The 18,620-nt window shown below is 40.5% G+C and overlaps 1 protein-coding gene and 1 long non-coding RNA gene across 5 annotated transcripts in view; one reads left to right on the forward strand and one right to left on the reverse strand.

Annotated features, from left to right (window-relative positions):
• lrfn5a (leucine rich repeat and fibronectin type III domain containing 5a) overlaps nt 1-3,681 on the forward strand; it is a 126,116-nt gene extending 122,435 nt beyond the window's left edge. For 3 of the 4 annotated variants that reach the window (XM_044375850.1, XM_044375852.1, XM_044375851.1), the window contains 2 exons: nt 489-762; nt 1,599-3,680. In XM_044375850.1, the coding sequence (XP_044231785.1) occupies nt 489-762; nt 1,599-2,561 (1,237 nt within the window). In that variant the 3' untranslated portion in view covers nt 2,562-3,680. Of the gene's footprint in view, nt 1-488; nt 763-1,598 lie in introns of all 4 variants that reach the window. The other variant, XM_044375853.1, reaches the window with a different exon arrangement.
• Nucleotides 3,682-11,926: 8,245 nt separating this feature from the next.
• LOC122997745 lies at nt 11,927-16,426 on the reverse strand. The gene is made up of 3 exons (XR_006407258.1): nt 15,841-16,426; nt 15,426-15,484; nt 11,927-12,306 (listed from the first exon to the last, which is right to left on the reverse strand). It is a non-coding gene; the product is annotated as an uncharacterized LOC122997745 (long non-coding RNA).
• Between the last annotated feature and the right edge of the window lie 2,194 nt (nt 16,427-18,620).

Genomic DNA, 18,620 nt, shown 5'->3' on the forward strand with positions numbered 1-18,620 from the left:
AAATCGACAACTGTTTGTCTACAACTGTTTCAAATTAAAAAGTGATTATATGTCAATGTTGTGTTTGCGGATTTTATTTTATTATTTTTTAAAAATAAATTTTATTTACTTTTTTGCTGCCCCCAAGTGGCCAGAACATCTGTTATTGCAGGTGTAACATTTGCACTGAGGGCAGATTATAATGAATGAGCAGGTAGGGCTTCAGAGTTGTTGATGAACATCAAATTGGCTGTTCTTGTGATTTCAAAGAAGTACAAAAGTACAATATGACTAATATGCCTTATTTCAGACCATATAAATGACAACTATACAGTAGTTTGAGGAAATTTACAATGACGTGAGTATATATATTGTTACAACCTGATTGGTCCCAATGGGAATCCAAACCCTAACTTTCCAGTGCATTCCTCTACTTATTGCGCATTTACATTGTTCGTCTAGTTGTTGATGTTCACAAAGATTTAATATTTTGTATTTCCTGTCCACAGAATGATCCCCCCATCGAGCAAGAACTTCCTGGTCAACAACCTAGCAGCAGGGACCCAGTACGACCTCTGCGTGCTGGCCATCTATGACGATGTCATCACCTCGCTGACAGCAACCCGTGTGGTTGGCTGTGTGCAGTTCACCACTGAGTCAGAGTACATGAGGTGTCATTTTATGCAGTCTCAGTTCCTCGGTGGGACTATGATCATCATCATCGGAGGGATAATAGTGGCCTCTGTGCTCGTGTTCATCATCATTCTGATGATACGGTACAAGGTGGGTCTCTGTCTCTCTTAATGCACTCTGGCCAGAAAGTAGAGAGAAGAAGAGGAGAAGAGTTTTCATTATGCATGTGAATTGGCATTATTGGCATGGCAGCCATGTATATGCCTGGTCTAATTCTGATTAACTGGCACACCCATGATTTTTAGTGCTGTTAGTGCTTTCATGCTAGGTTTTCGCTACAGTAGACAGACACTCACAAGCCATTTTCGACCATTTAAGATATAACAAACACCCAACCAAATTCCATTGAGTCTCTTTGTTTCTACATGATGATTATCTCCCATTTCCTTTTTTATGGCAGGCCATTTCTGCCAAGAAAAAAAATAGATGAAAAGTTAGGAGAGATATTTATTTATTTTTGCATTCTGCCTTCATTGCATCATGATAGTGTTTAGGGTATTTTTTTAACATTTTTTTTTAAAAAACCATAACGTTGTGGTGTTTACTGTTGCCATGACAACAAAGGTTGTATAACTTAAAGGAAGTATAGACCACATATATTCAAGTGATCATTTTAACCCAAATCATGATCTTTCCCTAAACCTAACCAGACCTTAACCAAAGTTGTTTTTTTAACAGTGATTTCTAACAGTTTTTGGAAAGCCAGAGTCCATTACTATGGCTGCTAGATGCTGTTGTTGTTTTTTATGAGGATGTGTTGTCTTACAGTCATAATTTTGACTCTATATCATCATTTTATTTGTCCTAAAATACAGCTAAAAAAGTGGTGTAGTTTTTCACTTGCATACTCGAAAGGGTTAATATGCAAACAAATCATACAAGAAAAACACTCAAAACCTCCTTGTTTCCCTCTGTGTTTGTCTCAGGTGTGTAACCCCGGTGAGGGTGGTAAAGGCGTTTCAATGTCGATGACCAACGTTCACTCACAGACCAATGGGCAGCAGTCGCAGGGATGCACTGTGACTCCTAGCGCCTCTAAACACGGCTCAATCGGATTAGAAGACCACTCAGGAGTCACAAAGAAAAGAAGCGGCGGAGCAGGAGGAGGGGGCAAGGATACGATGACTCAGTCGTCCGACTCTTCCCTGCCTGACTGCTCCACAGCTACATCGGTACTCAGTCAGACTTGGACAGCCAGAAGCCCGACAGGTGGAGCCGAGGAGCGAGAGAAAGCAGGTGAGGAGAGAGGGTCTTTGGCCTCGGAGAGAGCTCAAGCTGGCGTCTTGTCACCCACCGCCTCCGGTTCACTGACCAAGCCAAAGCGCAAGCCTGCTCCGAGTAAGCCAGGCTCGGCTTGCTCGAATGCCTCAGCCACCCCTGAAAATCTGCCCTCTTCCTCCCCTCGCCCTCCGTCCTCCTCCTCCTCCACCACCTCTTCTGCTCTCCTCACGTCCTCCACCCCTCTGGAGAACCTCAACACCAACCGCAACAACTCCACGTCTCTCAACCAAACCCCGCCTCCTTTCACCCCTTCCACTTTCTCCAGCCCTTTCGCCACCCCGAGCCCTGTCCCCTCCATCCGATTCAGAGAGACGCCCATCCTGCGCCGGGCTCCTCGCGCTTCTTCCTCCTCCTCCACCAAGTACCAGACTCTCCCTGTGGAGGAGGGAGGGAGGAGCAGGGCAAGGAGGAGGTACTCCCTTAGTGAAGGAGGTTCAAAGACTCACTTGTCCCATCAAGGAGGAGGAGGAGGAGCGCCCAAATTAGGGCGCATAATGCGAAACAAAAGGAGCCAATCAATGAGCGGGATGCTACTCCCCAAAGAGGGGGATGGAGACTCGGACAAAGGGCGGTGTGACTCTGACTGGATCTTAGAAAGCACGGTTTAAACTGGAACGAGACAGAGACCATAAAATAAACTTTGGTTTATCCGTTATTGTTTATCCTCTATGAGTGTGTGTCTGAGGTTGTGTGTGTATGTTCGTTTAAATTTGTTTATAAGTGTATGAATGAAGGTAAAAGTGTGTTTGTGACATATGAAACAGAGCGTGTGTCGTTACTGTTTAGAGTGTGCGTTTTCGGTGTGTATGTGTGTGTTCATGTTTGCACTTTTGTTTATAGGTGTGTGAGAGGATGATTGTGTGTTTCTGTGTGAGAGTGTGACTTTTTCTTTTTCAACCAGTTTTTTTTTTTCTTTTTTTTTTATTGTCATAACTTTTTGCAACAATTCTTTGTATTCAGTTTACAGTTTTTTCCACTTTGACAGTTTCCTATCTGTTTCGCAGTCGGTCATTCAGCGAGTGGATAACTTGCCTTGTCACGTTGCGTCCTCGAGTTGTCTCGTTGGTTCCACTTTATAGCACAAAAGAAAATAAGACAATGGGCTCGCCACGTCATTTCCCAACTCACACTCACCTTATCTGAAAATACAACGAAAAGGGAATTATTGCAGGAAAAAAAGGAATTAAGAAAAAAAAAACAATACAAGAACTGAAAAGCACACCATTCTACGTTCACACGCCCACAGAAAGTGTGTGTCCATACCGTGGCAAGAGAATAGCAGTCGGTGCCTTCTTTTGCACAGACCCTCTGACAGATGATATAACCGGATTTAGGACTCCACCATGCTCCGCGAACAAGGGATTAGGACGGAGGGGACAAAGGAAGAGAGAGATTTCACACATAGCCTTTCTTACCTACTGAGGAAAACAGACGTTTCTTGACATATACACTGACACAAACTGAGACAAAACGTAACAAACAGATGAAGACTTTAACAGACCTCTTATGAAATTGATATTTTTTAAAGGGAAGAATAAAAAAAAGAACATAAAAACCTTGTGAGCTTTTGACTGATATTGGTATACTACAGCCTGTGTTGGTCACGAGCTCCCGGAAAACTTCTGTACAGAAAAAGACAACATGTACTGTGTTGTTATGTTGTGTAAAATAAAAAGGGATAAAATGAAAACTGGAAATGTGACAAGTGTGTTTTATGTTTAGAGTTGACTTAAATCCATGGTTATATAATTAATGGAACTCAATCTATTACATTTGTTATAAATCAGTTTTTAAGTGCACACATGTCTAAAAGATATTTTGGCATACAGAATAAGTGAACATTTGAATTTTTGTTCTTGTTGTGATTTGATGTATTGATGATAAGCTAAAAACCCTGAACCTAAACCCACAAACACATTATCTGGCTGTTTATTCACAATTCTTCCACTTTTCCCTGACTGCAAATGCATTCATAGGAGTGTAACACTTCAGAAAAAAAATGCTGCCATGAGGCTTTGACAGTGTGCCAATGACTAAGACTCATGGGATTTGTTGTTGTTGAATGCTAACAAAAATAATCATTGTTTTATCTTTGTTAAAATGCTGATGAATTTACAGTAAATGTTATTATCTAGTGCAGCAGTAGACTGTTTAGCAGCTTTTTAGAGGCATCAGTAAATAAAAAAGCTGCTTTGGGAAAACCAGTGGAGCAGCACATGCTTGTGGAATGGAAAGTAGACTAGAGATGAGCAGGACTTTGGCTCTCAGCAACTACATGAGGAACTTAATAGGAGTAGCTAGATATAATGGTTTTATTGCTAAGGTTGCTTTTACACCTGTTCTGTTGGTCCACACTAACATAAACAATGACACAGTACATTGTTACCTTTTATTTCTGGTCCATTTCATGCTCACACTGACCTATACAAACAGAACAAGACATGTAAAGAAGGCTTTACATGGACTGCCAGGTAAATCATTAACTGGACAGTTCTGTTAAACTGGATCATCATCATGGATCCACATGGGGAAATCAAATTCTGGTGGCTGATAGCAGGTCAAGCTGCATTTTACCACACCATGTGTGTTAATTCATCTTTCTTGGTGGTCCAAAAAGCTCAAGAAATAACTTTTTTTTTAATTGTAAGTTATGTTGCAAAAGAGGATGGACAGATGAGGTACAAAAGGGGCAAAAAGAGGCGTTTGTACTGTTACATTAAGAGTAAGGGTTAGTTACATTTCCCTTACTTTTTATCAAACTGCTCAAATCTAGTACAAAACAAGCAAAACACACTGCTGTTTTACCTCATTTTCAGAGGTCAGAGAAAATACCAACACTGGTAGATACTTGTTGCCATGGTTTACGGATCATTTTTTCATAAATATATACAGTTTGCTAAGAAAAGCAATTCCTTCACAGCTCCCATGATCAGCAGATAGGCTAAATAGCAGCTTATCTTTTGAATTGCTGCTAAATTTACATCCTTCACAAAATACTTGAGTTGGTCTTTTTTTCTTTCAATCAATCAATCAATCAAACTTTATTTACATAGCACCTTTCAAACAAATCAAACACAATTCAACATGCTTTACAAGTGATTGGAAAAATGTAGGATGTTGAAAATGGATTTAGAGACTAATGTAAACCAAAACAACCAAATAACCATTAAATAAAACCACACAATTATAAAACACTTCATGACAGACAAAAATATCAATATTTTCCGCTCCTCTCAGATCCTCCTGAAGGCTGTTCCAGTGGCTCGGAGCGTAACGGCTGAAAGTAGTTTCACCAAATGTTTTTGTTCTGCTTTGTGGAACAGCTAAAAGAGAAGAGCTAGAGGATCTGAGGGGCCTTCCTGGTTCATAAACCAAAAGCATTTCTGAGAGGTAGCTTGGTGCAAGGCCATGTAGTGCCTTATAAAGCAACAAAAGAATTTTAAAATCAATACAAAAACTAACAGGTAGCCAGTATAAAGACATAAATAATTGTAATGTGTGCTCTCCTTTTGGTCTCAGTCAGCATCCGTACAGCAGAATTTTTTATTAAGTTACTTTACCTGATTTATTGCATTCTTTGTAGACCAGAAAGGAGAGAGTTACAATACCATATTTTCTCTAATAGTGGCCGGTATTCAATTAAAAACCAGGTTTCCAATAATGGCCGCGGGTGTGGTCGACATGAAAAAATAAAGGCCGGCCCCAAATACAGGCTGGGGAGGGAAAAAACAAGGATATATTGAGGCTGTATTCAGACCAAATCAGGTGTTGCTGCGCACCGCTAAAGGGTTGTATGGTGGTGTGCGGGGGTACTTGACTGGTCATACTTCACACAAGTTATATTGAAATGTTTGCATAATGTTTCACAATAAAAGTCAGGAAATTAAGGCTTTTATTTTATTAATAGAATAATGCAGTAACAAAAATTTAACAGAGCAAACGGAAGCAGATCAGAAAACAGGGAGGCTTCATACTAAAATATGAGCAAATATACTTATCAAACAGAGGGAATTAGGAATAAAGGCCTCTCTCTAATATAAGCCTGCTTCCAATAAAGGCCCGGTACCCTCTGCAGTTGAGGTAAATAAAGGCCCCGGCCACTATTAGAGAAAATACGGTGGTCTAGCCTACCAGTTATAAAAGCATGCATCAGTCTCTTTGTGTTGCTCAGAGAGAGAAATGGCCTCACTTTGGAGACATTCTTCAAATGATAAAATGCTGTTTTTGTGACACCCCACACATGAGCCTTGAAATTAAAATCAAACAAAAATCACTCCTACATTTCGTCCTTCTTGGCTTGGTTTGGGCCCCAGTATATTCAGTTTGGAGGCTTACTTCGCTCTCTGAGCTTCTGAACCAATGATCAGTACTTCTGTTTTATCCTTGTTGAGCTGCAAAAAATTGACATCCAGGCCTGTATGTCTAAAATACAGTTAAAAAGTGAGTCAATCGGCCCAGTGTTATCAGGAGACACAGCCACATAGAGCATTATCAGCATAGCTGTGGAAAGAGATGCCTCCTGATGGCTCTGCCCATAGGTAACATGTACAAATTAAAAAGTAACAGTCCTAAAATTGATCCTTGTGGTACCCCACAGGTAACCTCATAGTGTTTGGAGGAGTGGTCATAGATACCATTTTTTTTCCCCTCAAAGATAGGAGGTAAACCAGTTAAAAACAATCCCAGACAGGCCAACATGCTCACTTAATCTATCTAAAAGAATCTGGTGGTCAAGGCAAAGGTCAAAGGCAGCACTCAGGTCAAGTAGCACCAGAACTGAAGGCTTGCTGCTGTCAAGATTTGTTCTAATATTGTTCACTACTTTTAGCAGGGCTGTCTCTGTGCCATGATGTGTCCTAAAACCTGACCATTTCTAATTTAGTGTTTGAGTTTAAAAGGGTATTTAGCTGATTAAAACTAGTTTCTCTAAAATTTGCTTAAAAATGGGAGATCTGAAATCAGTCTAAAATTGCTGTTAAAATATCCAGACTCTACACCAAGCTGTATGGTGTGATTTACTAGGGCAAGGATGCCTTCAGATACATAATTAAAAATAGTTTTAAAAAGGGAGGCAGGAATTGGGTCAAGTGAACACGTGGAGGGCTTTAGTTCTGTTACTATTTTCAGCATCAACCAGGTCAAAACGTTCCAACTTGATATCACTCTGTATGCAGGATATAGGTAAAATGCAGTGTGCTTGTTCTGCTGGCAGATCCTAGATATTGATTATTTTCTCCCTAAAGTAGCCAGCAAACTCTTCACATTTAGAACCTGGAAGCTTAATACTGTAGTTAGTTGTTGGATTTACCAGAGAATCTACTGTACCAATGAGCAGTCTGGGATTGTGAATGTTTATGTTTATCAGGTTTGAGAAGTATGCTTGCCATGATTTTTGAATTGCCTTGTTGTAAGTTTCAAGTTTTTCGGTGAGTATATTGTGATGTATTACTAATTTTGTTTTTCACCATCTGCGCTCAGCAATTCTGCAGTCTCTTTTTAGTTCCATGATTTGACTATTTTTCCATGGGGCAACCTTTTTTGTAGTTATTTTGTGGTTTTAATTGGCACAACTGTGTCAAGCACTGTTTTCATTTTATGCTTAAAATCATTAACTAAGTCTTCACAGGATGGCAGTAAGATTTTTTTGTAGGCTGTAATATGTGATGTGAGAGTTGTGGCTACTTCAGGGGTAATGCAGCATTTTTGGACGATATGTTCTGTGGTACTCGGCAGAGAATGAACAAAAAAGTTAAAAAAGACAGTGGTGGTGCTAGACAGCCAGATCAGTGACAGAAGATATAGTGATAATAGGACCATATGATATAATTAAATCCAAGGTGTGTCCATGTTTGTGAGTTGGCAATGTTACTATGCTGTTTAAAAACCATACATTCCAACAATTCTTAAAACTCTTCGGCTCTGGTATCTGCCAGATACATGTATGTTAAAATCACCAATTAAAATGCAGGTATCATAGCTTGTGTGAATGACAGACAGTAAGTGTGAGAATTACGTTTAAAAAGAGGGGATGAGGCTGAGAATTTTAAAAAATGGTGTTATATTAAAAGGCATGAAATGTGCCTAGAAATGTGTCCTTCATTGTCTCTGTGTAGACTGCAGCTGCCCCTCCACCCTTCTTTCCCTCTGGACGAATAGAAAAAGGTGTAGCTGGGTGGACAGGCTTCAGTCAGTGTGGCAGGTGCATCTGTGCCCAACCAGGTCTCAGTAAGAATATATTAAAAAGAGCCAGTGCAGTGTTGATTTCTGTCCGTTTTGCAGACAAAAATGAGTTCCTATTCATGGGAACTATAACCAAACCATTTATACTGATAGCTCTGTTGGCAGTGTTGTGTTGAGTTTTAGCTGATTAAAAACTAGTTTCTCTAAATCTTAAAGTTTAAAACTCATGGTGAGTGTGTTGTTGCTGCCAATGAGTGCCACCACAGTACTCAGCGTGTTTTCCAAGCATGGCTGGAAGCTGTGCTTTGAGGTCTAGCACACAGGCTCCGGGGAAACAGTGGACTGCTGCAGCGGTTCCATGAGAGAGGAGCGAGAGCCTCCAAACAATGGGATCACCAATCACCACGGTGGAAGCAAGAGATGGTGGAGGGGCGGGTGCAGCGGAGGGATGGCGGTCAAGGGACGAGTCTGGGCTCAGTGCCATAAAATGTCTTTCCAGCCTCAGCTCTGGACAAGAAGGTAGGGAGCAGAGGATTTCCCTCTGTCTTCCCCGCCTGCCTCTGTCACCCACCTGTTTTGACTGATGTTCCCTCAGGCATGGTGTGGAGCAGGAGCCCGTTGAGCGTGCCACAGCTGCAGCTGCCACATTGGTGGTCAGTGGTGGAAATTGCTCCTCGGCCAGTGTTTCCACACATGGCTCTTGAACCGGGAGAGTTGATGCAAGGAGCGCCAAATTTTGTGCTCCCATGCCAGCTGATCCAATTAAAATCGTGGAGTTAAAAGTGTCTTGAAGTTTCAATGTCTCTTTTAAAACAGTGCTTAGTTCTGTTATTTAATGAGTTTCATGAGTTTCATGTGCAAATCAATCAGCTTCTCTTGCAGTTATTTTATTTTATTGCATTTGGTGCAGATAAAAGTCCTCCATGCTGATGATGAAAAACACATAAGAGAGTTTGCATTTTTGAGCCCTCTTGCTCTCAGCCATAGTTGGTCCTTGGTCCTTCCCAAATAAATTCTGGAGTGGTTAGTTTGTGGTGGGAACGTGATCTCCCATAGCCAGGTGTGCTTTGCATACTGGTATGTTTGTGAGCAAAACAGTTGCTAGCAGCTAGCTGGAGAGATCCAACCTGGACTAGTACAACAAAGTATGTTGCATCTGGCTGGAAGACCTTCTTAAGGACCTTCTTACTCTGTTCAAGTTTTTGCTCCCTCCCCAGACACAGCTAACCAGTGAACAGAGTGAACATTCTCATGTTGCTTTTTTGGGTGTTTTCAAACCTATAGTTTGTTTGCTCAGGTCCGAATCAGTGGATGAGAAATTTGATGCATTTTTCCCTTGGTTTGGTTTCTTTGCAAACAGGGAAAAATCCAGGTAAATCAAAATGCATCACAACAAGCCACATGAGACCACTCACTGCACTCATTGGTCAGATCTGGGGTAGGAACAAAAGCGTAGGGTCTTGGAGAAGGTCCTATCTGCCAATTATCAAAAATACAATGTACTTTGTTATGCTAGTCCATGTCAGACCTCAGTTCATTCTCAGACTAGTTGCTAGCAACTGTTGATTTTGCTCATCCGCACCCCAGTATGCAAAGCACACCTGGCTACAGGAGCCATTTCGCTTAAACTTGTAGAGTACACCTAGTAGTTGGGTTGGATCACATTCCCAAACAAAGTGCTCCAGAGTTCGTTTGGGATTGGACCAAGACCACATCCTCAAAGGGTCTCAGTATGGTTGTTTTGGTCTGAACCAGAGTATGATTGCTCTGCTCAGACCTGCCCAAACGAATTGCACCAAGGGGGAAAATCCAATCCAAGTCCGATTCAACCAGACTAAAAAGTGCAGGTCTGAAAACGCCCTTAGTGATGTTTTTTGGTTCGCTTTAATTTTTTCTGTGAAAAGAAACCAAATCTAGGGGAAAACACAACAAGTATACCAACTCTGACACGGATTCAGACCAGAGTAAACAAATTTACTCTTACTATTATGTTAGAGAATACCCTTAGTCTGCACCCAATTACATGCTCAGATCTGCCCGAACAAATTTTACCAAGGGGAAGACAAATCAGAATTTGATTTAACCAGACTAAACATCACAGGTTTGAAAAAAGTGACAAGTGACAAAATGAAATTGGAACTCAGATCTCAAACTCCTCCATAAACAAATCCTGCTCTAAACACTACTTTAAGAATATATTACTGACACATCATGGAGCAGCACATACAGTAACAAGGTGACCTGGGGGCCACAGCCAGTATATGGTGAAGTCACTATCAGTTAACATCAAAGCAGGAAATTGATTCATGTTGTAATTAAATTACTGAAAAGTGTTTGACATGACACAGTTCTGACAGACAATTACAAATGGATGTTCTCACTTCAATTATCAGACATTGCTGTTTTAATAAAGTAAATTGAATTGACTGAGCTGATGGTGAATCATTACTGACTTTTGTTTAGAATATTTATTCTGTGTTTTTCAAATGTGGAAGGCTCCCTCTGGATTATTAGTATTGTTAATAGTGAAAGAATAATACCTTCCATATGTCCCATCACTGAGAGAGACATGCTTCATCCTGACAAAGTTATTTAATTTAAGAGAGTGAAGCGCTAGCAGCACTAAAACCCAGACTCCTGTGGGATTAAAACCAAAATTACCCCCAACCACCACCACCACTATCGTATCCCTGTCCCATTCGAGTTCTCTCCCTGGTTTTACATTTCAATAGTCGATGACGGCAAAAGACATCAGGTGAATGTTTAAACAGGAACCTGAGTCACTGGAGAGTCATACGAGAAGATGAGAGGGAAAACAAATTATCTTCCCACAATTCTCCTTGTTTAATTTGTGTAAAAAGCCCTTTGCCTCTGCTGTACAGCTGTCCCATACAGCCACAGAAGGGAGCTCCCACACACACACAAGCCTCCTCTCTTTAAAAGTGTGTCAGTTACGTCCTGGTTCACGCCTCCTTGACTGACCTTCCTATGCCTTTCTTAAGCTGTAAATGCTTAATGGTAAGAGGCTTTAGAAGAGAATATCCCTCTCTATATCCTTCCTAGTTTTCTCTCCCTTTTAGCCCCTCTCTCCCTCCTTCCCTCCATCCCTCAGTTTCTCTCATTTATGATTTTATATTTTACAGATTTAGCAGCTGCTTTTGTAGAGATAGTTTGTGCAACAGCGGAAGAAGCTTAAGGTAATAATCTATGACATTTACACTGCATTACAGCTAATAAAGGCTCCATCACATTCTCAATTAGATGTTAAACTAATGAATGAAATTTTGGTGAAAATTCAAGAGTTACATGATCCATGACTGGGGAGCAGAACTTGGCAGAGAGTTCTAATGGAGCACATCTGATCAAACCCCAGCAGGAGTTTGAGTCAGCTGGTGGAAGCAGGAGCTGAGTAGCAGAGGTTCCTGTGAGACAACATACTGAAACTGAGGAAAATGAGTAGACATTACAAGACTGTGCACATACAGTATGTAGGAATTTGTGCACTGCTTTATTATTTTATGGGGGAATTATGTATTATTATTGTGCACAACTCAAATATAAAATTATTCGTCTAACGACAAATCTCATATCAGAGTAGGTATAATATCAAGTAAATAGTCCTCCTTGTTGGCCAAACAAGAGGTCAATTAGAATTATGATTGTTATAAATCTTAATTATGTTTTTGCAAGGATATAGGTCTTTTAAGGTTAAGTGACTGAGATGCAAGCACAAGAAAACACTAACAAGTTCACTTTAGTTACATACACATTTATTACTAATACTACACCTACAATTACTAAACACTACAACATTTTACAAGCAAGACACAAGAGGGAAAAGGAAACTGGTACACAAATCAATGGCCAGTGAATGATTTGAATGCATGATGCAGAGTTATCTATTTTGCAGTTGGTATGAGAGACCTGATAAACAGATGAGATGACTGATGTTACTTGGGAAGCAGTGAGTCAAATCAATGGTTCAACAGCTAAATTGTGAAGTGCCAGTTGAAGTTACAAATTATGAAAGCACCAAGGTTTAAGCCAGTTGATGAAGGTTTTGTAGGAATACTTGCTTGCTCCCTGGGGTGGCTTCTCGCAGAGAATGGGGTTCGGTGTGCTGGGGTGAGAAGCTGGAGTCTGGATCTTGTAATGATGAGTAAGTCGGCCGGTCTGGACAACACACATATGATTTACACGCATATATCAACATGAAGTGTTAATTGTCCACAGACATGTCTACATATAAGAGTTTGTGTGTGTGTGTTTGTGTGTGTGTGTGTGTCCATCCACGTTTGGTGTGGATTGTTGTGGTAAATGTCTGTGAGTGTCTGTATGTCACTGATAATGATATGTTGTGCTGCAAGTTCTGCTTGTTTTTGGTGGTGATGACTTGCAGGCTGTCTGGTGCTCTTATGCTGGTTTACCTAGTGATCAGTGCTTGGGTTGGTTAATCAAGTCCTGAAAATCAGTTCACAGTGGGATTAAAGTTAGTGCCAGCTCATCTCTGTGTGTGACTGGCTGTTAGAGGTGAGTTATAATAACAAATGGTGGAGGTTGTTTATCCAAGTGGTTCTATCAATTCACACTGGGGTGTGAATTGGTCTTCCATCTTGCTGGCTCTTGACCATGCAGGAGATGGGGGTTTCCTTATCTGATCCTTTCTGTTGGCAGGATGTTGTTTAGATGGTCTGGTCATGTTATGTGTTATTGGCCAACATTCCTGGGGGGTTGAAGAAAGGGCTGGTCTGTTGTTTGATGCTTGTACTGTCTTCTTTTGAAAGATGCAGGGACTTTACCCTACAAGCATATGTAGCAGGTGGGCATATAATGTAATTCGCTTCAAACTTTTCAAGATTTAGATATTTGACACATCATGCAAAAACTTTTTTTTTAAATTGAATTAATTAGATATATTGCCCAGCCCTGGAGCTATCATTTATTTAACCTCCTACTTTTTAAGTATGAACTGCTCCACAAAAGAGGAATGGTTTTCAGACAGTTATGAGACAGAAATTGATGGTACAAGTATGTCTTTTGAATTAACTGTGTGAACTTGCTGTCCTGTTAGTGACCAAACTAACACACTTGCTAAAGTGACACTAAATAACTGACATTTAGATTTTTTTTTCACTCTTCAATAACTTCACTGAATGACATGCTATACATCCCGAGTACAAAATACCTGGATGGAATAAAAGGCACAGTACAGAGAGAGAGAGTAGTAGTGAGTGCGTAGTTGAGCAAGTGGCAGAAAAGTGACTGTGAATGTGAGCGCAGAAGAGGAAAGGTTAGCAGTAAGTTGTCAATCTGACAGTAAATGTACAGTAGGTTACAATGTGTCAGTTAATAAATGCTGCAGCATCTCAAGACCAAGAAAAGACTCATCTATTGAAGGGCGTTAGCCCCGAAGTTAGCGACAATGCATTAGCCTAACCTGACCAGGCTCACTTCAGGTGGACTAACGTTTAAGGTGGACCAGCTATTCTCATTTTAGTGTCAATCTCAGCCACTCTTAAACAGAGAACGGAACAGGCACACCATGACACTATTTGCTTGGCAGCGCAGTTTGAGGTGCATTTATTTTTGTCTCATTTGCACAGTTGCACAATCCTTTTGTGGATTTGGCCCAAAGTGTTTAAAACAATGCTCCAGTTTACACATGATGTGCCTCCTGTTATCTTGTTATTGTATCAACGACAAGAAACCGACAAGGAACCCATCAATCAAAACTCAAATTGGTGAAAAATCCAAAGAAGACAAAGCAGTCCCCTCCACAATCTCTGACTGTCAGCTAATCTCAAAGAAATACAGCACAAAACCATCACAGCAGAGTCCAGCACCAGCAATAAACTGAAGGTAAGAAATAAGAAAAACTGCTAATTACACTGAATGCAAAAGTAGAGTAAGCAGCCAAGGCCACAGTGACAATATCATTTTCAGTCATTTAAAAGAGAAGTGAGCTGCATCCCTCATTTCCAACCTCCAGGTTAAGGCTAAAGACTCTAAAGCTGAGCTTGTGTTTCTTTAGTCATCCATCCATTGAGACATGTCCACTAGAGCTGCAATTAATGATTATTTCCATTATCGTTTAATTTGCCTAATATTTATTTGGCTACAAAATGTCAGAATAGAATGAAAATGTCACTTATACAGCCTCCTACAGCCCAAGTTGATGTCTTCAAATGTCTCTAAGGGGGCCGAGAGAGGGGCTGTTGGTTTGTTTCCCAGGAGAAGGTTTGGTGTGTTGAGTCTGCTGGGAGCTGAGTTGTCTTCACATTTTGCCATATTTTGTGTTTTATATTTTTTAGACTTTTAATTGAAACCGCAGTGTCTGGTTGGTGTCCATGAATGATATATTTTTTTTAAAATGACTGCAAACCACATTTTCTAGCAAAGACAGTAACAACTGATCGAGAGAGAGAGAGAGAGAGAGAGACAGAGAGAGAGAGAGACAGAGAGGGAGAGAGAAATCTGAGCTGGTGCTTATTGAATTCCTCCACCACAGTATCAGATAGTCTTCTCATTGCCAGCTTCCTTCCACCTTCTTACACCATCCATATGGTTATATGAGCATGTGAGCAGGTGTATCATGTAGTGTGGAGACACGTGCACACACACACACACAATTCTGTGGGTTTGCAGTAGATTTCCCATTTTGAATTATCTCTGCCTTTAGGGACTGTGGTGTTGTATAATGAACTGAACACTAATTATTCTGCTGTATGTGTGTGTGTGCGTGTGTGTTTGTCCATCTACAGTAATAGACTGTACTTTACTTCTGCAGGATCAAATGTCAAATTGAAGGATTAAAAGAGGTTAAAATTAGAGATGTAATGTAAGTAAATGGATTGTTCTCCAGAGTAGAATAACACAAATGTGTGTGTGTGTGTGTATGTTTGTGTGTTAGAGTGAAATTATTCTGCCTCTCTTCCTTTGCTCACAAAGCCAGAAAGAATGCTTAATGAGTGTGTCAGCATGTGCTGACCAACTGTGGTGATGTGTTTGTGTATGGGAGAAACAGGGCGTCAGCATGTACGAGAAGCAAGTAAGTGTGTATGTTTGATTTGGTTTGTACATTTGTGAATGTGTGTGTGTAGAAAGAGTGAGTGAACATCACCTCATCATCAGCTCAAAGGAAAATAATGAGTTTCATTTTTGAATGGTATCCTATTAAATAAGTGCAAAGTGTCAAGTTTGGAGCATCATTTAGTATCAAGTAAATGGACTGCACAAGGAACAAATGAGGCTCTACCTATTTCCCTCTGAGCAGGCGTTTGAAAATTACTCACCGAGGGCATGGAGTTCAGACTGCACAGCAAAACAGGAAAACAGTTAATCAAATTATCATCTAAGAAAGAAAAAAATAGGGAAAGAGTCATTGAACTTTAAGAAATAGGGTAAATCATCTGCAGAAACCTTGCAGTGTCTTCTGTTTATCCCTAAAAAAGACATTCTTGGCATGATATTACTTATACATCTCCAAATGCATTACTTGACAGAGAGGCGAAACAACCACTAAATCGTCCTCAGAATAAATAAAAAGGTCCTTGAAATAACAAAGACTTACGTAAATGGTTGTGTTAGTGGATCTGGCATCATTTATCAAGGACTTTTCAACAATGTGTAGCTTTGTGTGATTTCTGCCTGACAAGAGCAAAGCCTTCACATATTTCTTTTAGGTAATTTTAAGTATTTCTTCCTTACCAGGTGAAGGGAACACTGGGGTTCTATATGGAGAGAAGAAAATGCAAGAAATTAAATGAAGGGAAATCACCAGTTTATACCTGGTAGACAAAAACAACAACAACTGTATTACAGGAAAGAGGTTGTGATGGTACAAATAGGGAACAGAATCATATTTGGAACTCAGGTTCATCTGGCCTTGAGTATTCATACCGTGTGTTATTTTGAACGTCCTCTTCGTTTGTGGGTGGTTTTATTTTCATTATGTGAAAAAACTCAAGGCAATATAAAAAATGACTTGCTGAAACAACTGAGGAAGGCGAGGTAGTTTACTATGCTGCCTCTGATGTTAAAATTACAATCTCTGTCGAAACAAGGACAGTGACATTCACATCAAGCTACCAACACACACCGCAGTATTTCAGAGAGGGTGCAAAGTGACATGTATTATGAATCCAAATAGCCAAAAGGCTTATTGTTATTGTCTGGATCCATGAGATGTGTGTTACACGTAACACACTGTTACCACCCATCAAATATCTCTTAATGGAACTGAATCCTTTATTTGCTGAAAATATATCACAATTTTAGGGTTTAGGGTTAGTTTGGGTTTTTTACTTTTTTTAATTTTGCATTCATTCTTGTGGTAAGTCAAGCTTGTGTTTCTTCAGTCATCCATCTATTGTGACATGTCCACTGGAACTGGCTGGAGGGAGATCACCAGGGAGCTGGAAGTTTCTGGTTAAGCTCCTGTTTGCTATGTTAGATGTCATTTCCACTAAAGAAACATCTAAATATCACCATATAAAACATGTGTTTTCTATTTAAAAAGTAGAAATGTAGGACAGCAAGTACTCACCCATCTGTCACTTGAGTGGTTACGTCTCCAGTCTGATCTTCAGTGCACAGCTGATAGGTACATGGTTTTTTTACATGACGTAACAGAAATGCATATTTAATGGATTCAGTGTGGACAGAGAGCATCCGATGTTATGTGATGTGACCTGATAGTCAGACGATTACTTGCTGCCAGGACACAGTGTAACTTCTTTTTCCTTGCTGTCACAAAGAAGCTCATGAAGTTCAAATTAGCTTGATACAAATGACTGTATTGGACTTTATCTGCCATTATTATGACTGACTAATTAAGAGGAAGAAGTTAGGTGAAAGATGTAATCAATTACATATTACTCACTGAAAAAGTATTTACCTCACTAAAGCTCCATCAAAGATGGATAGCTCAAACAGCTCTGGAGCCTTCAACCCCACATATCACATCAGTAACACCGAAATAAAAAATTAACACAGCAAGTCTAGCCCCCCCACCCCCACCTGGTGCTGCTGTGGATCCACAGTGAGACCATAGCTACAAGCTCAGCTCATGCAGCTCAGAAATAAACAAACAACGCTGTTGTCGCACTCATGATGTCAAACTGCTGCACCTGGATAGAGCCACGAGTGTGGACTAGAGCCAAACATGGCTTTACCAGGTGGGAGATGTGGACTTTTTTCACAGTTTCAGAGGAAGACAACACGATTGAAATTTGTAATACATGCTCTGCAAGGATTCTGAGAGGAGGGAAAAAGTCTGCGAGTTTTAATACAACAAATCTTTTAAGTCACCTGAAAAGCTGTCATCACAACAAAGATGTATTGAGGGAATATGAAGCACGAGCAGTCAGTGTTGGCAAAAAAAAAAAAAAAAAAGAAGCGATTTCAAAACTGCAGGAAGTTTACTAGAGACAGCCTAAAGGCTAAAGCAATTAATGACAAAATCACAGAATTTATGGTACTTGATGACCAGCCTTTTTCTGTAGTAGAAGACCAAGGATTTTGTCAGCTACTGCCGCATTTGGAACCCCAGTGACCTCTCACAAGCTGCCACTACTTTGCAGACTTGTCCCTACCTGTCCTGTATGATGTGGTCGCCACACACATTCATAGTGTGACTGATACCAACGTAAGCGACACAGGTTTTACCATGGACTTCTTACATTAGTCCAGTGAGTATACTTAGTTTGACAGCCCAGTGGCTGGATGAGGACTTTAACATGAAAAGGACATTATTACATGTAAAGGAGTGCTCCAGTTCATGTACAGCACAGCGATCTGCGAAGCTTTTGAAATCATGTTTGGGCAGTGGAACATTACAAAGGAGAGGGTGCACATTGTGTTTAGGGACAATGCACACAAATGGCCAAAGCTATAGAGAAATGTGGGGTTGCAAGGTTGTGCTGTATGGAACACACTTTACAGCTTCTTGTGAACAAGGCTGTACTGAGCCAAGGAAGTATATCTGACTGTGTTTCAATCAGGAGGAAGATTGCAGGGCATTTTAAGCACTCCCAACTTCCCGCCTCCCGTCTGAAAGATTTACAGACACAACTGGGCATGAAAACCACACGGCTCCAACAACATGTAGCCAAGCGATGGAATTTATATGCTGAGGAGTTTGTTGGAGCAGAAGCAAGCGCTCGCAGCATATGGAGTAGATCACGCATTACCTGCATCTCTAAGGGTATACCAATCGGTGCTAATTGAAAACATGATGACCATTCTCGATACGTGTGAACAGCTGACTAGAGATATTAGCTCAGCTACAGCCACAGCAGCAGATGTGATCCTCTCCAGTGAAGCCTTAAAAAGTCCGTTAAACGAGACCATTGCAACAGACCAGGGAGTGAAAACTTCCAAAAGCACCCTGTTACAAGCAGTAGACCAGAGATTCAGTCACAACCATGCCTCAGTATTATCTCACAACAATCTTGCACCCTAGATGTAAGGCCAGTGCCTGTTTAGTT

Source organism: Thunnus albacares, chromosome 15, assembly GCF_914725855.1.
Source record: "Thunnus albacares chromosome 15, fThuAlb1.1, whole genome shotgun sequence".
Lineage (NCBI taxonomy): Eukaryota > Metazoa > Chordata > Actinopteri > Scombriformes > Scombridae > Thunnus > Thunnus albacares.